Source organism: Labrus mixtus, chromosome 6 (assembly GCF_963584025.1).
Source record: "Labrus mixtus chromosome 6, fLabMix1.1, whole genome shotgun sequence".
NCBI classification, from domain to species: Eukaryota; Metazoa; Chordata; class Actinopteri; order Labriformes; family Labridae; genus Labrus; species Labrus mixtus.
In genome coordinates, this window is record NC_083617.1 from 23,841,512 (window position 1) to 23,866,517 (window position 25,006).

General features: G+C 46.8%; 1 protein-coding gene and 1 long non-coding RNA gene across 8 annotated transcripts in view; both read right to left on the reverse strand.

Moving 5' to 3' along the window:
• fgfr2 (fibroblast growth factor receptor 2) overlaps window positions 1-10,143 on the reverse strand; it is a 42,907-nt gene extending 32,764 nt beyond the window's left edge. For 2 of the 7 annotated variants that reach the window (XM_061040596.1, XM_061040595.1), the window contains exons 1-2: window positions 9,514-10,143; window positions 7,228-7,483 (exon numbers count right to left, since the gene is read on the reverse strand). In XM_061040596.1, the coding sequence (XP_060896579.1) occupies window positions 7,228-7,408 (181 nt within the window). In that variant the 5' untranslated portion in view covers window positions 7,409-7,483; window positions 9,514-10,143. The remainder of the gene's footprint in view (window positions 1-7,227; window positions 7,484-9,513) is intronic. The other 5 variants (XM_061040594.1, XM_061040591.1, XM_061040598.1 and 2 more) reach the window with 3 other exon arrangements.
• LOC132975823 (uncharacterized) lies at window positions 101-7,199 on the reverse strand. The gene is made up of 2 exons (XR_009673312.1): window positions 2,451-7,199; window positions 101-2,415 (listed from the first exon to the last, which is right to left on the reverse strand). It is a non-coding gene; the product is annotated as an uncharacterized LOC132975823 (long non-coding RNA).
• Window positions 10,144-25,006: the final 14,863 nt, after the last annotated feature.

Genomic DNA, 25,006 nt, shown 5'->3' on the forward strand with positions numbered 1-25,006 from the left:
GCATGTGAAGTGAAAAAAAAAAAACAAGCAGGTGAGCTTTTGACATCCCTGCGACCTGAGATAGCTCCGCCCCCTCCGATCTACCCAGGACCTTTAAAGCAGAGATGTAGCCAGTGTGTGTGTGTGTGTGTGTGTGTGTGTGTGTGTGTGTGTGTGTGTGTGTGTGTGTGTGCGTGTGCGCGTGAGAGTAGGAGCAGTGCAGACAGATCTCTGCAGCCTTAAAAAAAGGAAATCATACTCCAGCTCGACTGTCCATCAGAGAGGAAAGCAGCTAGAAAGGTCGAGGACAGAAGCGGTTGTCAGGTAGGGGGAAGGGGAAAGAAGGGCGATGGTTGGCTCTTTTTTGGTGAGGGGGGGGGGGGGTTTCACTGGTTCTGACTGCGCCTAAACTTGGAAAACTGGACCTGGCTGCAGCCTGACTCTTCTGTTTTCCTTCTTCTCTTCAGTAACAGCCATGGAGGATCTACAGCCCTGCTCACGATCCGCCGCCAAGGCCAACGCAAGAAACTCTGCTCGTCTCCAAAATGCATAAAACCTCCACTTCTGGGAGAAAATCCAAGTCCGCCTGTGAGCGCATGTGTGCACACATCGAGTATTCTGACTTGTGGAACTGCATGGCAGAACGCGGTGAATAACGAGCGCATGAAATCGAATTCAGACTGAACCTCTGCTTCAGGATGGATTTCATATCCTTCATGCAAACTCTGAATGTTGTCTGAAATACAAGCTGGTCCTGCATATCCAAGGCCAAATGCATTCCCCCCCTGAGGCTCCTGCAGACTTTAACACACATACAAACACACACACACACACACACACATTCATGCACAAATGTGTACATCCACGCAGCTCAAACATGCACTGATCTTGAAAGTCTTTGCACAAATCCCCGAGGAGAACTCAGAGGAAGAAATTCCAAGTTGTCTTTACTGCAGAACAAAAAATGTCCTAAACCGAGTTTTTTGTTTTTTCTTCAGAGAAAACTGAAGGAAAAGAAGTGAGGGGGGAAAAAGTAGCAACAACGGAAAAGTGTATAAAAGAAGAAGAATGTGTAGTGTCAGACTAAAGGCTGACGGTCTAATTATAGAGGCGGGGCAACACCCAGCACTTCCTGTACCTCTGTACACCTTTTCAAAAAACATTCCACCCACATGATGTCCCCGACACGTGTGATGAATATAAAACACACACACACACACACACACACACACACACACACACACACACACACACAGAAAGGGAAAGTCATCCCCCAGCAGTCCAGGCATGTGTGCCTCTAAACATTCCCCCGGGCAGGTACGCACACAGGTACAGTTCCTGTTCTTTTTTTCCTTCCTCTCTTTCCTTCATTCCGGAAATAATTAACCCACCTCCCCCTCCCCCGTTCCCTCCCCAGGACTGAGTGTGTGGTCTGATAAGAGGTGGAGCTCCTGATTGATGGGCGCTGTCTTTCCCTTCTTTACGAGATGCTTTCCACACCGCAGGCCGCGGCCTACACCTCACCGTTATTACTGACTTCAGCTCTTTTTTATTTTCCTTTCTTTTATTTTGGGTTTTAGAGACTCACACGCAGCAGAGGAGGGATGTGCTGTGAAGCTTCAACATGGTGACTGATGAAGAGGAGGGGAAACAAAAACAGAGGAGAGAACCGAAACTCTCCAAATGGTGCGTCTGATTTAAGAAAGCAAACACGTGTTAGTTAGTTCATCATGTTCTTATCTCTGCCGTGTCCATCTGTCCCCCTCCATCACCTCCTCCTCCTGTTCCTTCCCACACATTCTCACCTCTGCTCCCCTCCCCCTGACCCCACTGACCTGACCCCGACCCCTCCCAGACCTGTTGACACCTCCAGCATGCCTGATTGTTCATGGGAAAGTCGCTCATGTAAACACACGGTGAGTGCAACAACAACATATTGTTGCTAAACTGCATTGTACTGTGATTCTCTTTTTATTATAGTATTTAAAAGTTTTCAACCTTTTTTACTTCAAGGACGCCGTCCATTGAAAAAGAAAAATCTGTCAGCTCACTGGGGTACATCGACATCTGTTTCATGTTGATTCATCGACCTGTTACCTTTTAAATACAGAAAACAGACCTGAGAGAAAGTCAGACACTGAAACAAGATGCAACGGTGTACCTTAATAAATTCATGTACCACACACACACACACACACACAATAACACACACACACACACACGCACGCACACGCACACACACACACACACACACACACACACACACACACACACACACACACACACACACACACACACACACGCACACAGCTCCATTTGCAGAGGGTTTAGAAGCGTCCAGGGATGCAAACTGAGTTGAAGAGTTGAAACCCTTCACTGCAGATTTTTCATCTCTGCAAAGTTTCTTCCTCCCTCTGCAGCATGAAGGGGGGGGATCTTCCTCTCTAACACACACACACACACACACACACACACACACACACACACACACACACACACACACACACACACACACACACACACACACACGTGGGCTTGATTGTCTTTCTAAGAGCTTTCTATTCTCCACCTTCCCTCACTCAGCTGAAGCACATTTTCATTTCAAATCATCTCTCTCTCTCTCTCTCTCTCTCTCTCTCTCTCTAACAGGTATTACTCGGGTCTATCAGGTGTGATGGATTCAGGCGGTCCACTCCTCCCTGTCTCTTTGTACTCAGTCACACCATCTCGGCTGACGATAATGAGTCTCACAGCCTGAGTGTCCGCGGCAAAATGCACCAAGCAATTCACATCAACATCGCTTTGACGTCTACTGGACCGCCTGTCTCACTGCCTGTCTCACTGCCTGCCTGTCTGTCTGTCTGTCTGTCTGTCTGTCTCTCTGCTGAGTCGTGTAGTCATGTTGTCTAAGTGGCAGAGAGGGAGTCGTCTCTTCTGCAGAGGCTCACTCTGCTGCAGCTCTTTTTCTCCATCTCATCTCTGCACAACAGGAGAGGTGGACTTAATGTAATGACTGCCATCCATGAGCCCACACACACTCACACACACACACACACACACACACACACACACACACACACACACACACACACACACACACACACACAAACACAAACACGCTGCTAAATCACATTATCTCTGCTGCCCTTCTTATCCCTCCTTCTTTCCTCTCCTCTGTCCTCTGCATCCTCCTCACGCGGACCTTTCTCCTCTTTTTTTTTGTCTCTCTCTCTCTGTTCTGACGTCGGCCTCTTTTCTCATTCAAATCCCTCCTCGGCTTCTTTATGGTGACAAAGGAGCAGCTCCATGAAGTGGCTCCTGCTGACGTCCATGGCAACGGCCCCTCCAGTTCTCCCGGCTCCTCACACCCCCGCCGAGGCTTTGCCTGAACCCCACCCGACCCCTTAAACCCCCTCGGCTCCTTCTTATCTGCAGAAATCTTCAGCGAACCACGGATTGATTTCCCCTTCTGCTAAATATTAACCTGAGACTTCAAGATCTTATCAAGGCTGCAACTATTCATCTGCTCTAAACGCATCTTTAAGTCTAAAAACAGAAATTCAAACCACAGCTTCTCTATTCACATGTTTTGTGCAGTCAGAAACGACAGATTTCTGTGGATGTAAGACTGGAAAAAAGATCTTCATATTGAGGAAATTGCAATAAGACAGCCAGGAAAAAATCCCTCAACCGATAGATTGGTTATAAAAACAGTTATCAACTACTGTTCAGTACATTAGACTCATTAATGAAGTATTCAAATCTTTAATGATACATTTTTACAGGAAAGTCAGGAGGCTCATCACCATCACTAAAACAGACAGAAAGATGTGACCATGATTCACAGCAGGAGAAACTTAAAGGCATGATAAATAAGAGCTCCAGGGAGTTTTCTCTTTCTTAAATGATGAAATCTCACCATCATTCTGCTTTCATGTAAAGTTTGCTTACATTGATGTTTCCCCTCCCTCCTCTGACACCCGCCGCTCAAACTGACACGCCGAGCAGCTCCTCCTGCCTCTTGTCACACAGGTGTGAGACCGAGCGCTGCAGTGACAGCCAGGTAACTCACACACACACAAACACACACACACACACACACACACACACACACACACACACACACAAAACACACAAACCTTCTACATTAACACCAGCCAACAGCGGGCTAATAAAGTGATTGTGTTGAGGTCGTATATTCACCCCCCTGCCCCGCGGTCTCTCACACACACACACTGTGTTTGTGTAGAGTTCACTGCCATGGCCACAGTCACACACACACACACACACACACACACACACACTCACATACACACACACTCACACACACTCTCAATGTCATTAACTGGCCAGCTGACACTTTTACACTTTTACAGCTGCTCTCCTGCTGTGTAGAGAGCACAGAATTACAGAAGGTAATAAGCCTGCAACTCCTCCACATTCCCACCTTCACACACACACACACACACACACACACACACACACACACACACACACATTTCTTTATACAAGGTTACAGAAAATAAATAACACAGAAGTTCGTCCCTCTGAGAGATTGAAGTGGTCTTTTGTTGACGAGTTTTCGTTCTTTGAGGTGTCAGTCTGAGAGAATCATCCCTGACACATCATCTAACCTTCATCCAAACACTCGACTGCTGAAGTGTTTGCTTCATTATGAGCAGAGTGTTTGTTTCTGAAGAACAGATCGTGGCAGAGAGCAGAGGGGCTGCACTCAGTCTGTGTTTCTGACGCCACATGTCGTCTGTGTTGGATGGAAGGCTGGAACGAGGATGTGAGAGTTACATGTCGTGTTTCTGAGCGCTGTTATTCAGCTCAGAGAGAGAGAGACGCTTCATCACCGAGCAACAAGAGAGCACAAACATGATCAGCTGGCAGGCACATGTCCCACAACACAAACAACGCAAAGGATATTAGTGTTTTGATTTTTCATCATAGCGTGCTTCCTTTGCAACATCCTGACCGATTCAAACCTTCATGTTTGAACGATGACTCAAACAAAGCAGATTCTTTAGTGTCTCCATCGGGTCAGAGGACGCACGCCACCTGAAGAAGAGTCGCTTCAAGACGAGTGGAGACGAAGAGAGAGAGAAACTAACTCTCAAAGTGAGAGAGTGTTCTCTCTGTTGTTCTTTAATTTGAAGTCATAAAGTTTTCAGTTCCACATCCTCCAGGGTCTTTAAGTTTTCTTTACAGAGAACAGAAACGTCCTTCAGAGACGTGGTTAAAGCTTCGCCTCGACACGAGCACCTGAACCTCCGACTGAAGAGTGTGTGCGTCTCACTCCCTCAGGTAAACACTTCACTGTCTGCAGTAACAATAGTGTTGTTGTGGAGTCTGGCAGTGTGTCTAGTTACACCTCCACAGGTAACACACTCACAAAGAGAGGATGAGGAGGGGGAGGGGGGGGGGTTATTAGGACAGAGAGGGCGGGGCCAGCCAATGTGTCTCTCTGACATGTCCAGGTGACAGCAGAGCCGCCCGTCAGCTGACCACACACACACACACACTGATTCAATCACACACACACACGTCTGTGTGAGCTGAAACACAAACGATCAGAGTGAAAATCAAACAATATGGACGCCTGCGTGACACAACACAAGTCCCCCCGTACCCCACGGGTCATTATCAGACCTAAGTGGGCCGTGTGCTGCAGGGAAACTGACTCTGGATCAGATATCAGGCTGTGCCCCGCTGATCCCTCATCATGTGACCCCACAGGTCCAGCCACTTAATCTTAGTCACATGACTTCACCGCCGCAACGCTCGCTAATCTCTGCATCTGAAGGAGAAGTCAAACATGCCCCAATCCTCTCACAGCTTTCCAGGAGGATCGTCTAACTCTTAAGGCGACTTTTAGGAGTCCATCATAAGTTGCAGGAAACTCTGCACACTGCACGCCGTCTAAATGAATCAAAGAATCAAAGAATAGGCAACATGTTGGTGCTGAAACATTGCCAACGTTTCTCTGCAACTTCTGATAACTGAAAACAAATGAGCCATGATATTTGGTGACTTGTGTTTTTATTGTGTGGTGTCACACAAGTATCTTTTAGAAAACTCTCTTCAGGTTTTAGGAAACCTTTGAAAAACTCTCCCCCCCTCTCTCTCTCTTTCTGCAGCGTCCGAGCGGGACTCAGGAGCCGCCAGCTCGGAGCCAAACAGTCTGAGACCCAAAAACAAAAACACAGAGAGGAGAATCAGACGGCCTCTCGTCAGGGCAAGAAGGATACCCGACCTCAGGGCAAAGGGCAGGACCAGGTACAGAGAGTGTGTGTGTGTGTGTGTGAGTGAGTGTGTGTGTGTGTGTGTGTGTGTGTAAGGAGCGGGGGTTGTCTTTAAAGAAGAAGTGATGCTCTGTTGTTGTCCAAACGTAGAATTAGCATGCTGATTAAAGCGCGGGAACAAAAGGCTGAGGAATGTGAGCTAGCGTCCATCACAACAGCTCTAATTAGCTCGTCTCTGAGCGGACTGAAGGACCGCAGCCTGAACACGGAGACGTTTCAGAGGAACTTCTCAAAACACAACGACTGTGTGCATCATAAAGGACTTCAACAAAAGGTTTCTGAAAACTCTCCGTTTGGACCACAGGAGAGTCCTGCACTCTGTTTCTTAGTTCTCCCTCTTTGTGCCTCTTTCCAGGCGAGTGGGGCAGAGAGAGAGAGAGAGAGAGAGAGAGAGAGAGAGAGCGAGAGAGAGAGAGAGAGAGATGCCAGCATAAACACCGTCCCACCCTTCTTCACAGCTCTCCCCCCGCTCCTCCTCCTCCTCCTCCTCCTCCTCCTCGTCCCACACGGGGTCACAAACCCTCGAGTACGCCCTGAACTACCACAGGCATCAGCAGGAGAGGAAAAACGAGGGGCTCGCCATGCTCAGGTTTTATTTCTGTTTATGTGTTTTACTCCCTCAAACATCGGAGACAGATCCACTCGTTTTACTCTTCAGGATTTTAGCAACAGAAGTGTTTAAACGTTCAACGCTAACATGTTAGAGAAACTTAAATCAGGATATCATGCACGATCTCTGCACAAAAACAAACCTGAGGAATCTAAATATGCTGCAGGCTCATCTTTGATTTTTGTCGCTGGATGTTTCAGTGAAATACAAAGAAAACTCTTTAAGGAGGCAAACAAACACGTCCGACACCTGCTCATTAAAATCAAACCCAACAAATGGCCCCACACACCCCCCTCCCCCCTCCCCCCTCTTGTGTCCCCTCGTTCTTACCTTCAGGTTGCAGAGTGGCCTCCTCCTCCTTGGTGGCGGTGAGGGGGGGCCGGGCCACGCTGACGGTCAGCAGAGACAGCAGGACGGCGGCCAGCAGCCAGGCCCACGAGGCCATCCCGTTAGTGGGGGCCAGCGCTCCCCATACCCCCCTTCTTCTCCTCCCCCTGGACACTGATCCCATCTGAGGGGGTCCGCCCAACCATCAACTGCTGCCGGGCCGGCCTGTCACTCAGCAGAATTCACCCAATCACCTGGGCTGACAGGTGAGGACAGAGAGGGGGCGGAGGGTGGAAATAAAAAATAAAAAAACATGTTAATCTCACGTTGAATTCATCTGATTTCAAAGAATTGGTCTCAGGTTTGACTTTAGTTTGAGGGCGACAGAAACTGAAGAAAGCCACAGAGACGCACAGAGTTTCAAAATGCTGTCAAACAAGCCGTGCAGCAGACATACCGAAGCTGTGACACACACACACACACACACACACACACACACTGTGCTTCTGTAATTATGTGCATTCAAAGATGGTTCAGTGAAACCAAATTAAAGATGACTCCTACGTTTACATAACCAGTTTGATGTCTCGCTGAGTCAAAACTACAAAGATCTGTTTTTATTTGAACTTTATAAAAATATAAATCTGATGTTTAAAAAAAAAGTGTTTAATTTAAAATAAGATTTCCCATGATGCATTCTGATCACTCTTCTAAAGGTGATGTTATTCTCTCGTGAGGCTTCCAACAGGTTTCACTTTATGAACCTGCGTCAAAGTTTCCTCTGAGTTCATAAGAAAGAATATTCTCCGCTCATGACTCATGGTATATTATAAAGTATCTGTGGCTCAGGACAGACGACCCCTCAGCACCACCCTGCTTAAACCGGACCCGGTTTGTTCCCGCGCGCAGCAGGACCTGTTGCACGCGCTGCTGCTGCTGCTCCGTTAATGTGTCTTAATGCATCTCTCTGACTTGATTATGAGAGCAGGGAGGCTTTCATTGAAATGCTATCTCGCTTTATTGGCCGACATGCATACACTCTCAGTCTTTCAGTGTGTGTGTGTGTGTGTGTGTGTGTGTGTGTGTGTGTGTGTGTGTGTGTGTGTGTGTGTGTTTGTCAGACATCTGCGGAGCTGCGAGTCTCCGGAGGTCTGCTGCAGTCACGCTTCTCTGCCTCCTTCTGCTCCAGCTGCACGGATCGATCCGTTTGACCCGCACGGACTCATGTAGTTTGACTTATAGAGGGACGACCTGGGAACCTGATTTATCTTTAATTTGGCCCTCAGGGGCCACCGTGAGATACGCACCGTGGAGACACACAATCCAGCTCCACGTCCTAACTTCATTAGAGAAACGCACCGGGTTGATTTGATTTGTGTAATTAAAGGAGAATCATTCTTACAGCTCGAGTGATGAATTATAAACCAATCAGGACTCTTCAATTCAGCAGGTTTTAAAGATTGCAAAATTACCCACAAAGCACCGCTCTTTTTTTTTTAACTTCTTTTTAAAGGTTGTGATGTCTGAAGTACAAAACCCTGCAGTACTCTGCAGCTTGTAAAAACAGAAACTGTTAAAGAATCAATGTGACATTTTAATCACAGAATGAACTTAGAGTCGGTGTGTGAAAGTGAGGAATAAACTTAGTGCAGCATGCTGACCCTCTGACATGTGGGCTCAGGAGCTCCATGAGCAGCCTGCATTGAAAACGGACTCTGAATGAATTTCTTGGCTCTGATTGAATTCTATTGAAATTTAAATCAGTTGGCTTTTCTTCAGGGGGGGACTGAGGAGGGGGTCTCAGTGATTTAAGGCTCCGGCACCAAGCAGAGAAAAAACAACTGCAGTCACGGGATAATTAGCCCCATAAATGCTATGTCGCAAATTAAGCAAAGTAATAAATAACCGGGACACTTGTTAATGGCCCTAAAGTGATGATGCAAGGTGCTGCTTCCTCACCTCGAAAACAAACAGGGACGGATTACTCTGAGTTTAAGATGGGAGGAAAAAAAACACTGAAAACAATTATTATTTTTTTTAATGCAAAATCAAGAGGGGGTGGGGGCTTTCATCAGAGATATTTATATTTAAAGGTCATCTAAAGGAGTCACAGAGCTGAATATTCGTTATAACTCTTTACTCTGAGGGTCTCATTTTGTGGTGAAGCCGTGAGGAGGACAAACTGCACCTTCCCAAACAGCGCAGCGCGTTTCTCCTGTTGGTCGTGACAGCACAAAGTGTGACAGAGGAGACTGAGAGGGTCTTTAGGCGTAAACACTGAATACTTACCAGGGAGGACTGCGAATCGTGGAGATCTCTGTTTTGGCATGCACGGAGAAGGGAGGAGAGAGCATGAGCTGAATCCACAGGGAGGAATGTCTCCAACTCCACAATGCAGCAAAAAAAGAAAAAAAAAAGAAAATCTGCGAGGCGCTGCCTTCTTTTTCACTCAGTTATTCCACAATCACCGGCAGAAAATCCCATCACAGGATATAATCCAAGCCCGACAGGCAGCGTGGTCCGATGCCATGCAGAGAAATCCGACTTTTTACGCGTTATCCTCCAAAACGAGCTGAGAAAACCGCACCGCTGTCCCCCCGAAACTTTCCTCCCCGTCACCAAGTTTGTTCCAGGGCGCAGAGCATACCCAGCGCTCCGAGCTGACAGCCAAAGAGAAAGTTTGCAGCTTCTTAGGACACTGAGTGAGGTCTAAATGGCACAGGAGGAAAGTTTTCCGATGCAAAAAGTCCTAAAATCCATCAGTGTGCGTCCCCGCGCTGAGTGGAGCGTCTTTGTCGTCTCTTTCTGCTCTCCTGCCTTCACTCCTCGCTCGGTTCCTCAGACGCTTTGTCAGGTTTACTAGATTTTTTCTCCTCCTTACGTCTCCGCTCTCTGCCCTCCTCCTTCACTCCAGTGGGTGTCATTCCCCCCCAAGCACCCCCAATGTAATCCGAGCCGCTTCCTGGCCGCAGTGCCTTTGGGCCCTGCCTTCCTCCGCCCCTCTCACTGCAGCGCTGCCTGCCTTGCGCTTACATTACTCACTGAGAGGCGCAGACCGCAGGAACAGCGCCCTCCAGCGGACAAGGAGCGAAATCTACTGCTTCACACATGCTGTAACAAACACACACACACACACACACACACACACACACACACACACACACACACACACACACACAGACACCCAGGCACAAATCCCATACAGTATACTTCATGATATTTAGCAACATGCTGCAGTGGTGCTTGCTGCTTGCTGCAAATACTTAATAATATTTATTGTTCTCACTCTGAATGAATGTTGAGACACCAGACTGAGTCACACAGCTTTTGAAGAAGTTTTACAGGAAGTCAGGTTTGTGATCTGCACAAGAACGAACCTCTAGGGCGGGAAATGCCCAAAACTGCAGTGTCCTCCAGTCCCTATAGAGCTCCATGTTAAAATGTCCAATTCTACAGCTGCAGTTCCTCCAGTGTCCACTAGAGTCTGTCTCCTGCAGTGAGTCAGTCCCCATAGAGCCCCATGTTAAAATGTCCATCTTTACAGCTGCAGTTCCTCCAGTGTCCACTAGAGTCTGTCTCCTGTAGTGAGTCAGTCCCCATAGAGCTCCATGTTAAAATGTCCAACTTTACAGCTGCAGTTCCTCCAGTATTTACATGTTAGCAACAATTAGCAGCTAATCTGAGTCTGTGAGAAACATACCTGGACTGTTAGCTCGTTCACTGTCATACAGTCATTTATTTGTGGCCGTGCATGGAGTCGGGATTGTTGTTGGATTTCCCTGCACAGAAGACGGCGAGCTGGAGTGATAAAAATAAATACACTCTCTTCAAAGCTGGTTTTACAAAGAGCTCAACATTCAGTGTTCAAGTCTGCATCCAGGATTAAAATCCAAGTGACATAAGACAGACATCATCATGAATAACTCCGGTTAAAGATACTGACTGAAGATTCGATTATATCATACTGTCCATTTTGCATTCTGCTGCATTTTTGCAGAGTTATGTGTAACTGTAGTTCCTAACTTTTCTACAAACCAACAGATCTGTCCACGGCCCCCCTGAGAGAGACTGAAGGCCGCCCCCCTGCAGCTCGTCCCCCCTGATTCAAGCTGTCTCCTGCATTGGTTCAGCCGCTCGAGAGCTCTGAAAGAAACACAGGGGAGGCTGGAAGCTTCTAATCTGCACAGACTTTTTTATTTTTGTCTCACTTCCACTGCTGAAGCTTTCTTTCTTTCTTTCTTACACGGGGAGGGAAAAGTCTTCTATTCATTTTGAAAAGAGGCTCTAACAAGACGTTGAGTTTTTTTCTCGGAGGCAGAGGTTGGTCCCGTGAATGGAGAGCACTGCGTCTGTTTTTCTCGCCTCGGCCTGCCTGAGTGAAGCCATCAGATAACAGAGCAGCTGACAGGCTGGTTAGAAAGACGGAGCGAGAGGTGAGGACCGAGAGTTTGACTCATTTTTCAAGAGAGGCACAAAATCCCCCCCGCTGTTTCTCCCTCTCTGTGTGTCTCTTTCCTCCTACTATAAGTCTATTTACAACCGCCCAATTTATTTTCTCCTGCCCGGGCAGCCCACATCTGAAAGAACCCTCATCATGCACGCAGGCCCCTTTGACTGAGAACTGGATGGACTCAATGCCCCTGTTCTGTGGTATCTGTCAACCTGTCACTGTCCCTCTTCATCTCCATCTCTTCTTCTTCCCCCTCCCTGGTGCAGCAGCAGCAGACACAGAGTACAGAGTGAGAGTGATGTTAATATCTCCCCTCGGCGTCGCCGCTGAACATATTGATCCCGTCATTATTGGTGGAAATCATCAGGAGGTGTGTGTTCATGATGAGAGTCCCTCTCATTGCAGCGCTGATTCAAGCTGTGGGAGACGTTTGAGGCTCACTCACTCACCCATCATTAAGCTCACCTCCTGCTGGTATGCAAATTTAACCCGCTGCTGAAGTTAGCTAATCAACAACTCGCCGTTACCTCCCTTTGTCCACAGAGCAGCTAACCGCTTCATCTGGACGTCCTCCGACTCTCTCACTTTTACGTCTCTCTGATGTTTGACCTTCACTGTGCACGATGATGTTTGGTACTAAAATACTTTTTTAACTGTTTCTGCAGAGGGAGGAACGTTCCCCTCTGCCCTCGTACAAACATGATGATATGACATCACTTTCTTTTGAACCGTCAGTGTGCAGAAAGCAGCTGACTGCATGTGATGAGGAAACTTAGAAAACACGTCTTTGCAGCTGACATGAGATATATTTTGCATCAGCAGTCAAACTTTTATAAGACAAAAATAATGAACTTTTTTTTTTCAGTAAGAATGGAGGAGATGAACAAACACAAGTCAATGTTCAAAGACGAGTGTTTGTCTGATCCTTCAGGACGTCCAGAGAGGATCTTTGAACCTTTTTAACGGCATTACTCTGTTGAAGATATTTGTCTTTAAGCACACCGGCAGCATCACGTTATGGATCTATATCTGTGTTTGTTTCATTGCTAACAACTTTGGATCAGACAGAAATATCCTGAAAAGGTTCAATTGCAACATTCTAATGGTTATTCAAGGCGCCCGGAGGATGAATCACACCAGCTCTGTCGATTCGCTGGATTTCCCTCTCATGCCATCATCAGGTCACAGATCTCTTTTGTCCTCTTCATGCATCCCAAACGTTTCATTTAAGCCAACGGTAAACGTTCTGTTTTGTTGATAACGCTGGGGAAACATTTGACAGCTAATGTTCATCTTTATGCAGATGATACAGGTTTGTATTTTGTTGCATTTTCTCTTAGTCTGACTGTTACTGAGGTCCAGATTGTCATTTATCAGCTGTGATGTTTATGATACGAGCCAATGAAGGTTTATGTCTCCATTAGTGCGTATCCACAGGATCCTGTTTCTGCATGTGTGCCTGCGTAGTCCTGACCTTTATGTGTGAAGCATATAACCAAACCTAAGTTCTTGTCTGGAGTTCCCTCCTGGGTTTCAGTCATGTTTGAATTCCAACTTTTGTAGGGGAATCTCTTTGACTGTGTCGTCCCCTCAACCACCGCCGTCCATGACCTGCTCCGACCTCCACCTCAGCTGAACAACAGGAACGAGACGAACTCAAAGGAGAAATCCTTCCTGCTCTTTTTGTAAAGTGTCTCCAGATAACACTTGGTATGAACTGGTGTTATACAAATAAAGATGGATGGATTTCAGTGCTGTCTTCCTTCAGACACTTCTGTAACTCGTGGCTGAAAAACTTTATTTATTGTGCAGATTAAAACCTCAGTATACATCATTTTATACCCTCAACATCTGCATTCATGTAGCACATAGAAAAAGGCTCGACATCTTTCAGAGGACATTATCTACACACCGACTTTTCCACACTTTGCTGCATAGATTCTCGGTTCATGCTAACCCGAAGTAGACTGTCATTGGTTTGTTTTAACTTCACAGCCTTCCTTCCATCTGTAGAAGTCAAGATATTTGAGCTCCAGTAGTTTGCTGCTCTACCTAATGTTTGCTCTGAACTCAATTTTCCCTTTTTGTGCATCTTTGTTTTATTCTGGAACGTCCTTCAGAAAGAAACAGGTCACAGCTGTACTTTGTGTTAATTAGAAGATGTTAGCATGCTAACACATTAAACACATATCAAACTGCTTCACAGCGTGAGCATCTCATCTCTGTGGTTCATATTATCAAGTATGTCGAAGCATCGCAGACCCCCGTGCATGGCTTCACATTCTGTTTCCTGTGTCTACTCTGACGTTAGGAATGTGTTTTTAAGTTGCTGTTTTTTTTTTTTTTTTTAAGATTAAAATGTTTTTTAAGCATCTTCAGTCATCAGAAGGCATCTTGTCTGATCCCAACAGTGTAGTCACAGTGACAACAGGCGATGTTTGTGGTGAAGGCGTCTATCGGGGTCAATCAGCCATTATACAGACAATCCCCTCCCTCACAGCGAACCCCCCCCCCGACACTCTGTGTCTCTGGAAGCTACAGAAGCCTGAAGGAGACATTCTGTGGGTACAAAACACACTTGTTCTCTTTGAAACATCCTCCTTTCTTCTTCCGTCAGGGTGCTGCTGTTAATCATGAATGGCACTGATATGTTATTGTAGCTTCACTCTGCCAAGGCCCTCCGTCTTCTCCCCATATATCACCGGCACATATAATTAAAACAACAAACGTGGCTGACTCATATCCTGTGCAAAAATATGAAACAAATGCGAGGAGCTGTGTGTGTGTGTGTGTGTGGGGGGGGGTGGGGTGGGGGGGGGGGGTGGAGGGAAAAGTAAGAAGTAGACGCACCTCAGGCTCTAATTCAAACCATATACTGAAGCTTTCCTGCAGCCATGAAGGTTAAAGGGGGAGGTACCAAAGTACAAATACAGAGTTGATGTAGCGTCATCATGGATCTGTACGTTGCCTGTAACCTCTTGCATTGACCTCCTACATTAGAGCAGCGGTTCTCTCTCCTCCTTAAAGTTTCAAAACCGGCTGGTTACACGAGCTCGGATGCATTCAGGGAGGATTATGGATGATTTTTAAGTTGCATCATTGCACGCCACCTTTGCAACATCCTGTCTAACTCCAGCCTAAATGTAAGACCGAGCTGATAAAAAGAAGCTGACACAGGACGGACGCAACCTTGTGAAATCTGTGCAAGAAGTCATGTGAAGATAAACAGACGTTGAGGGAGTGGAGTGTTTGGTGGAGAAGAAGAGGCGTCTGGTGAACATGAAGTCTGTGAGCGACTGGGAGAACGCAGAGCCAACATGGCCGACGTAAGAGGCGGATTTAAACATCGGAGCAAAGTGAATGTTGATTACTTTCTCTCTGTTCTTTTATTTAAAGAATTCAGTTTCTCAAAACACAAGCTGAGCTTCAGTTAGCTGATAGAAACGTCCTTCAGAGACATTTTTTGTGATGAAAATAATCAACATTTTTACTGCAGGACACAGGATACATACAACACTTATACTCTAACCAGAGTCTTTTTTTATGCAGGTATCAGTACTTATACTTTATCAAACAAAGTGTGTACTTGCACGTCCAGAAATCTGCAGCAGGAGAAAGTGTAAACGCTAAACCTCCTCATCAGGAGTGCTCTCGGGGCTCTTACAGCTCCACATCAACCTAGAGTCCCTCTGCTTTAAGCTCAGGATCCATCACACCATAAGTCAGCGGGCCGTCCTCCTCGCTGTCACTGATACGTTGTAATAACCTCATCCAGACAGCCGGGCCTCCGCTGCTCTCTCCTCCCCCTCAGCAGGTAACAGAGAGTGGAGAGAGAGAGAGAGAGAGAGAGAGAGAGAGGGGAGTGGAGGGTCAATCATCCAGATTCCTCACATGTTTCCACCTCAGCGCTCCAGAGTGTTTCAAATAGCTGGGATGCCTGTAGATCGAGAGGAGCTCAGCTGAAAGAGGAGAGGCCATGTTTCCAGGTTGAAAAGGAGAGTTTGGATATTAGCATTCATGAGCTCCTCTGGCGGTCCGTTCCTTAGAGTTAGGAGGTCAGCGGCCCCCCGAGCTCGAAGTCATGATCGCATGTGATGATTCTTAATTCTCAGACTAGTTTATTATACAGTTGCAACCTTAAACAATATTACAAACACACATGAGACAAACACTGAGACTCAGTTTGTGAATTTAAACATTTACTTTCATTCAACATGTATTTGAGTAAAACGGCCGAATGAACGATAATTGAGCCGGTTGCACGCTGGTCGAATCATATCAACGTCACTGACCTCGCCCGCCCGCCCACCTGCTCGTGAGCGGTGAGTGTTCCTGAATATTTCCTGCTGCGTTCACACGTCAGCTCACCACGACTTCACACTGACACGTCACTGAGAGCGGGCTGGAACACTTCAGAGCAAAACCCGTCAGCCTCAGGTATCCTGCGGTGGTTTGGAGCGCTGATTGTTCACTTCCTCAGAAGTTAACGCTACGGGTCCAAGAGATGCAATATGCATATAACCACTGGGGGCAGTGACAAAAATTATTTCCATGGGGCGCCTATGGTGTAGTGGTTAGTGCGCACCGTGTACGGAGGCCGTGGTCCTCCAAGCGGTCGGCCCAGGTTCAAATCCGACCTGCAGCTCCTTTCCTGCATTTCGTTCCTTACTGACTCTCGCCCTGACTTCTGACCCTATCCATGTCCTGTCCCAAAAAGCTCAAAAATAAATCTTCAAAATCAATTTTAATCCATGAACCTGATTTCCAGATTTCTCTCTGAATGTTGCCAAACAGACTCACTTTTATTTTGAATTTGAACTCTTCTTGTCAATGTTGTGACAGCAGCTGATGGTGACACACTGTGAACACTTCCACACCGTGCGTCCCGCTGCAGCTGAACTCCTGATCAAAATTCGCTCTCCCTCCCTCCCACCTGGCTGGCTCCGCTCCTCCTAATAAAAATTACCCAGAGGCCTTTTCAGGGAGAGACTCTGAGAAACTCTGAGTGGAACTGACAACTTTATACGTCCATATAAAACCAAGAATGAACAGAGATTTTTCCTGGCATTTAACAGTGACCACCTCTCTCTCTCTTTCTTTGTCTCTGTGTTTTTATTTTTTTTAACCATTTTTCCACAGTTCAACGGTCACATAACACACACACACACACACACACACACACACACACACACACACACACACACACACACACACACACGGTTCAGAGAACAGGTCAGTTCAGTCATTCTGGGAATGATTCAGGACTTCAGCCCGTGCTGACACACACGCTGACTTTAGTTTGTTTTGCCTCTGCGAGCTAACGGCCCTTAAAGAGTTAATTACAACCGCTCCATATTCAACTTCCATGTATGGATGCTGTACTCTGAGCTGGCGGCCCGGGTTCAAATCCGACCTACAGCACCTTTCCCGCATGTCATTCTCTCCTCTCTCTGGCCGCTCAAGGCGAAGCGCTCTGAAAAAAGACACAAGGCGCTGCGCTCTTTCTCCGCCTGTTGCTGCAAACGCTCTCTACTCTTTGAAGACAATTGAAAAAAGACGATGGCGCTCAGAAAAATAACGCTAGCTGGACACGGAGCCTAAGCTGAGATAACTTTACTTCCCGTGTGCTTTTCTTTTGAAATAAAGTAAGCAACTTCCTGTAGATGAAGGTTAGGACAGGAAGTTTAGCACAGAAACAGGAAGTGGTGAGGGGTCCCAAAGTGAGGTCAAACCGCTCAAAGGAACGGTAACAAAGGTCAATGTGTGATGTCATAAGGTCAATGTGTGATGTCATAAGGTCAATGTGTGATGTCATAAGGTGGATATTACTTTGGACTCGTCAGCTGAGCTGTCTGAGAGTTTGTTAAAGTGAAATTAGACATTCAAAGATGCAGCAGTGTCCTTCTTTTACATCACTGAGACTACAGGGAGACACTGAGGACGACTATCTACGGAGAGCCTGAAGGGACAAACATCAGATTAATTAATGTATTACTGTCAGATGTTAATTAATCAGGATTAACATGTTAACGCTGACAGCTCTAATATGAATGTGAATCATTTTGCAGCCTGTTCCTGCTCGCTGTTCTCAGAAGAGTTAGACATTACGCTGACGGCGGTGTTCCTCTGCCGAGCTGCAGGAAGTCAGGTTAAACATTACCCGGTGCACCGAGCAGAACTGCTCCCCTGAACTATCAGCTCTGAGCGACAGACCACAGGACGTTAATGTGTGTGTGTGAGAGAGAGAGTGTGTGTGTGTGTGTGTGTGTGTGTGTGTGTGTGTGTCTGTGTGTGTGTGTGTGTGTGTGTGTGTGTGTGTGTGTGTGTGTGTGTGTATGTATGTGTGTGTGTGTGTGTGTGTGTGTGTATGTGTGTGTGTGTGTGTGTGTGTCTGTGTGTGTGTGTGTGTGTGTGTGTCTGTGTGTGTGTGTGTGTGTGTGTGTGTGTGTGTGTGTGTGTGTGTATGTATGTGTGTGTGTATGTGTGTGTGTGTGTGTCTGTGTGTGTGTGTGTGTGTGTGTGTGTGTGTGTATGTATGTGTGTGTGTGTGTGTGTGTGTGTGTATGTATGTGTGTGTGTGTGTGTGTGTGTGTGTGTGTCTGTAGTTTCTATAAGCTGTTGCTCTGAAAGAAGTGATTCTGTCTCTGATGGCGTCCTCGTGGAGTCGCAGCGCGCCGTCTGAAGTTCTTCCAGCAGCTGTTCTCTCTGTGAGCGTGTCAGTGATGAGCCGTCTGTCTCTGGAGGATCTTTGAGGCTTTTTGTCGCAGACGGTGATAAAGGAAAGACTAAAGAGGGCTGAAGAAACAAACAGGTTTCTCCTAAACGGGCCCACCACAGAGACATTCCCAGCATGCACTGCTCCCTGTGTGATTAAAGACGGAGGAGGGGCCCGGGGCATAAATCAGGAGGTCAGTGAATGGGCTGTCTGACCTTTGACCTTCAGGCTGAGAAAAGTCTCTGCTCTCTGTCATGATGTCATCAGCGAGTCATTACCGGCGAGCTCTCAACACCTCGACCACCCCGCCCTCCCTCACCCTGCTGCGCTGTGATTGGACGAGCCCCCCCGGACTCAGCACCTAAATCACCGTGCTGAGCGGCAGTTATAGACTTGACCTTGGTGGGCACACACACACACACACATTTAAGCGTGTTTATTGTTTCTGCAGCAGCAGGAGAACACGATGGAGGGAGTTATGGGAGCTGTAAACAAAATGTTTTATTTACTCCAGTGAGTCAGAGCTTACTGCGACCTGAGAACTGTTCTTCATTATTCTGACCAGCAGCGTGTTACACATCAGGAAACGCCAACTCCTTTTTTAGAAGGACCAAAAATAACGGCTGAAACACTGGACACACGTCAGACCCTGACCCTTAAATGTGTTGACAGTGAACCTTCTTTCTTAGAACACACCGTGGTGGTTTGGTTTGGGTTTTTCCACACACAGGAGCGTTTCCCTCCCTGTCCCGGGTCGTTTGGGACCGATGTGAACACAAAGATCTCCCTCCGATGAGAAAACAAATCAAGCGAGTCGAGATCGCCTTGAAGAGGAGGTCTCTGCTCAGACCACACCTCCAGACAGCCAGCCGACTTTTAGCGTTTTAACCTCGGCGCTGCTCCAAGTCGACTCATTTTGTTGGTATGTCAGCGAGCTAACTAGCATCTCAGAGACGTCCCACAATGCAAAGTGTCACTGGTGCCGTTTGTTTCCCTACACAGTGAAGAAATGAGGCTGTGGCGTCATGGCGTTCAGACACACACGTTGTCGTGGGCTTTCGCTCGCTTTATAGACGGACGTGTTTAAAAGATGACTGAGGGAACGCATGTGTTTCCTTAAGGGACGACGGGGTGAGCTCAGGTTAACTATTTTGACCGTGAACGACAATCTGAGGCCTCATTTGAGCCGAGCGGTCTCCTGAGGAGCCACCTCCTCACCAGGGCCCTGACCTTTGACCCCCACAGGCTGCTTCTGCAATACATCCAGATAGAGAGAGAGTGAGAGAGAGAGAGAGGGCGAGAGAGAGAGAGGGCGAGAGAGAGAAATTATATTTACTTTGCACTTTGTTGCAATCGGCCGGATTACAGCTGGTGAAGCTATCATCAGTCTTTATCATTCCTCCGTTCATTTAATGCACGCCATCCCTCTAGTTTCTGGTGATATCTGAAGGGGGATGACAACGTCACTTCTGCTGCGCTACACATTTCCTCTCCTCGTTTCCGCGTCAAAGCCTGCATGGAGACTGCGGAGCGCGCTCAGAACACCTCGTCCAGTCTGGTTCTGATTGAGGTCTAATCATGTGAGAGTGAATCGATCCCTGACCACGTTATCGAGGCGTGTTAGTCAAACTCTGACTCGTTTGATTTAGTCTGATTTCAGACAGACTCAGATGTTCACATGGATTTTAAAAGTCCAGTTTTAGACGCACAAACACGATACCTCCTCTTTTCCTCACTGCATGTAAACACACGTTGTGATTGGCTCCTCTGCAGGCCTCAGGTTGCAGCATGCCCCTCCTCCTGAGCTCACACAGACAGATTTACATCGTCGTCTTCCTCATTGTTCTGCATTTACATGTCCTAATCACGCTGCTGAGAAACGGCGCCCTCTGAAAGCACCACTTCTCTCAGCGTCTCTCTCTCCGCCTGCAGCGATGGCTGAAACCCTGAGCAGATTAAAAACTCTCACCAGGTCTATAAAATACAAAGTTCCTCTGAAGGCACCTGGATAGACTCCTCTGCAGAGCTGAACGCCCCCCAGGACAAAGGAGCTTTTCACTGCTACATTTATATAAAGATTACTCCAACAGAAACCTTGGAGATGGGCGGGGAAACCCTGTACAATCTGTCTTCATGTAAACACACTTGAACATGTGCAGACTAATGTACATCTCTCTCACCATCATAGAAAATTCTGTACTGAACAAATAAATTAATCAAGCCGAGTGCCGCACCTCCTCTCAGAGCTCTGAGCAGAAAGATTCCATCAGCCATCATCCAATCAGAGACGAGAACACAGGACGAAGCCAACAGGCAGAACTGGAAAACTGAGAAACACTCAAATAAATAAAAATCCTTTATGTGTTAAGGGAAACTTTCTTTAGTAAAGTTCAGTGTCTAAGAAAAGGAATCATAAGTTTGATGTATTCAAAACACAAAAACAACTCGAGCTGTTTTTGAAAGAGGGCTTGTTTTTTATTTCATTGAAGTTCAGTAAATGTGTGTTCAGTCATTCACATTGTAAGTTCATCTAAAGGCTGACAGAGTGTCGAGAGATGCAGCTAGTGGTCATTGACCTGTTATTGTGCGTGAGTGTGTGTTATGATGTGTGGGTCTCGTTTGGGGTGAGGGGTGGGGCTGTGGGTCAGGGGGACAGGCATCATGGTCACAGGCTACAAGGCCCCACAGGACCCCAGTGCCCCCACTCAGAGCGGACACATGCCCCCCCCCCCCCCCCCCCCCCCTCCCCCAACAGACCTCAAAGCCACAGGCGGACAGTTCAGCCACCAGCCGAGCCGCCCGTCACACAGATGGTCTCTGCTGAGCGCTGCCTGACTTCAGTGAGAGGAGGAGGAAATAAACTAAAATATGGGGACTGACTCACTGCAGGAGACAGACTCTAGTGGACACTGGAGGAACTGCAGTTTTTGGTAATTCTGCACTGGCTTTATTACTCATCCTTAGAGGTAACCACTTGATCGTTAGGATTCAGATACAATCCTATCTAAACTAATATGTAATAAATTAGTCTCTCTGATGGAGACACTTGGACATGGCCTATAGTCGTCATGGTAACAGTTGACTACACATACTCCACATGCTAACAGTTAGCTAACAACGGGCTGTTGATGCTAGGAGAGTCAGTTTTGATCTGAATCCTGTAATATTACAGGTCGACGTGGTTCTTAAGCTTCTCACATCATCTTTGATGAATTCTCCGCCCTCTGATTGTCAACAGATGCACATTGTCGATGAGGGGGAGGAGCTAACAGTGCAGTTTCACTCATAGACAAATGAACAAATGAAATTAGTCTTAAAGTCTCAAAAACTTCACCAGTTAAAGAATTGAAAATCATAATAAATCATGAACATGTTCAGTGAGCTTTATTTGATCAAGCAAAAAAATATTTATTAGTAAATAACGGAGTAAATATTCTGGCTTAACAACATGTTTTTTTTGTAGTTAAATCTGGATTTCATTTTTCTTTCTTCGTACATATTCACTGAATATTCTACAAAGAGTTACACGGAGGATGGCTGCATGTCCAAAGCCTCTGACACACCTCGTAAATGTTTGCTCAGTCTTTTTATTTTTCTGTGGGAACCAGTCGAAAGGTGCCCGACTCCCTCCTGTTTGTCATTCTGTGTGTGACTGACTCCCTCTTCTCTGAATCGGTTTTCCCGCCCTGCAACCCCCCCTGCCCGGGTTAATGTTTACACCCTGATTGATTCAGCTCTTCTGAGTAATGCTGGATAAACAACAACTGATCACTTCTATTAGCACATCAGAGCTCGGAGAGGCTGCGCTCTGCTGGACAGCTATTCAGCTCCTCGGTTTGAAAACACAGTGCCTGAAGGTGTCGAGTTTCACGCCATCTTTGATTTATAACTCTTCTTCTGCTGAACCTTTCTCTCGCTTCTCTCTCACAGCCTTTCTTTCCTGTTTCTCTTCTGTTTGGTATTCTTCCCTTTGCTCCCGTTTCCCTCGCCGGCTTTTTTGTTTAACTTTTTAAGTGCTTCAGGTCTCGGAGGGAACGAAAACGCTCCTCACACTCGTACAAAACATCGAAACAAGCGCTGCATTCGAGCAGGGCTGTGAAACTAAAACTGCTCCCCCTCCTCTGTCACCTCTGTCTTCTATTCTTTACTGGAGGGTCAGAGGTCAGCAGCAGACTTCAGCCTATCAGCCGCTGTGACGGTCTGACTGTCAACCTCATTGTTCCCTCTTTGAGGAACAAAAGCCTCTGAGTAGAATATTAACCCATGGATTTTCTGCAGCAGCAGGACGTTGAAATGTGGAAGGAAATATTCCAATGCTTTCAGAATGAATATGACAGATAACAGGTTTATATACATGACAATAGCCCCCCCCCCAGCCCCCCCTCAGTGTTCAGAGTGAGGGATCATGGGTAGTGTGTAGCACAGCCTGTTGTTTGTTGCCACTGTGAATTACGGTGACTCACTAAAGCAGTGACAGCTCAGAGCAGGGTGAGATGTGTGTGTGTGTGTGTGTGTGTGTGTGTGTGTGTGTGTGTGTGTGTGTGTGTGTGTGTGTGTGTGTGAGTGTGTGTGTGTGTGTGTGTGTGTGTGTTTGTGTGTGTGTGTGTGTGTGAGTGTGTGTGTGTGTGTGTGTGTGTGTGTGTGTGTGTGTGTGTGTGTGTGTGAGTGTGTGTGTGTGTGTGTGTGTGTGAGTGTGTGTGTGTGTGTGTGTGTGTGTGTGTGTGTGTGTGTGTGTGTGTGTGTGTGTGTGTGTGTTTTTAGAGAGTGAGTGCTGCTGCTGGGGGGGAGGATAGAGTGGGGGAGTCAGGGGGAGTGGCGTTCAGTATGAACTCTCAGGGATCAGTTTGAAGGTGTGTCTCCTCCACTTTCACTGTTACAGTCGTCACCTGCTCAGGTTTTTCCCACACGGCTGCTCGTTCGTTTAATTACAGCAACACCCGGCTTCACAGGAGGACGGATTATTTGTGGCTTTTCAGGCCGACACTCACGTCATCTGTTACAAGAATATTATATTACAATACATCTATTTTATGCTCAGTTACCTTATTAACTAGAGTGTGCACAGGTGACAGAATGCAGCAGAGGTAGCCCAAAAGTATGCAGTTAGTTATCTGTTTATTAAGGAACTGAAACCTAAACTGGAGTCCCCCCATGAGACTGACTTTATAAATGATTCATCAATAAAAACTACAAACCTTTGTTTGTTTGTGAACGTTCTCTTCCTGCACAACTTGTCGTTCAAAGGTCCAATCAGTGAGATGTGTAGTGAGTGAAATGATAAAGTGACCTCACTATATGATCAGACATTAAGGAAACATGCTATGTTGAAGTGCTGGCTTCTCTGACAACAATGCAGCAGCCAGTATGTCCTCCTTCTAACTTTACATTCTGCTCCTGAATGCTCTGAATTTGTTTGGACCAGAGAAAGGTAGGCGGTTTTAAGGCACCCCCACACGGCCGTTTTGGACGCCCCTCGGTTTGCCAGATATGAGAGCAGTTATCAGGTCAAACCAACAGGCAAGAGAAGTGGTTCAGATAGAAGTGATTGTACCCGACCTAAAAAGCCTCTGCATGTTTCTAATAAGCTCCACGAGCAGAAACGTGCTCAAACTAGGATCAATATTGGAGATGCTTTTGAAAAATGGAGAGAGGTTAGAACACAGAAAGGTTTACAGACCGATGCAGAGCTGGATAAACACTGAAGCTTCAGAGTCCACCACATGGTGACCTGTGTGAGCATCGTCGAACACAGAATGAAGCTGCTTTGTTATGTTTTGTTTACCGCTCATTTGTCATTTGTTAACACTGTAAATACATCCTATAAAACACTCTGGACGCTGTTTTTTCTTCCATCGGCACGTACTGTCTCCTGAGACCGCCCCTCTCCTGTCCGACAGAAAACGTCCCGCTGTGAGGTGGATTTAGGAAGGTACTAGGGGCAGTCTGTCCTGAAACTTTCCAGAAATGTTCATGCGATAAAGACTATACAGTTGTTATTGGGTTTGAGTGTATGAGAGTGGGTGTGGGCCCCTCTGCCCCCTGTATCCGGGCTCTGTGTTTGGGGGGCCGGGGGCAGACTGCTGCTCTGAATAGGGACGGCGGCTGAGCTAAGAAAGCTGTGTGCTCACAGCCTCCATGGCTAATCTGCTAATGTATTCCAGAGGTCAGGAGGGTTTTGCACCAAATCAATGGAGGGATTTACACAGCTTTGCCCTGGAATGTGCTCCATCCGCACTCTGCCGAGGGGAAAACATCCACCTCTGTGCTGCCAGGACGGACAATTTTCCGCAGCATTTAACCACAAAAAAGGAAGAGCCAGTTTGGAAAAAAACAGAGAAGTGCAGTGAAGCTCTCTATCACCGTCCTTCTCTTTAACTGAACTCAGAGCCTCAGTCCGACCAATGAGATGTTCAGTGCACCTGTCTCTGTCTAGAGTACAACCTCATTAGTACCAAGTTTACTGACAAGAACTAAAGACTGCAGTGAGTCAGTCTCCATAGAGCCCCATGTTAAAATGTCCATCTTTACAGCTGCAGTTCCTCCAGTGTCCACTAGAGTCTGTCTCCTGCAGTGAGTCAGTCCTCATAGAGCTCCATGTTAAAATAAACATGTTTACA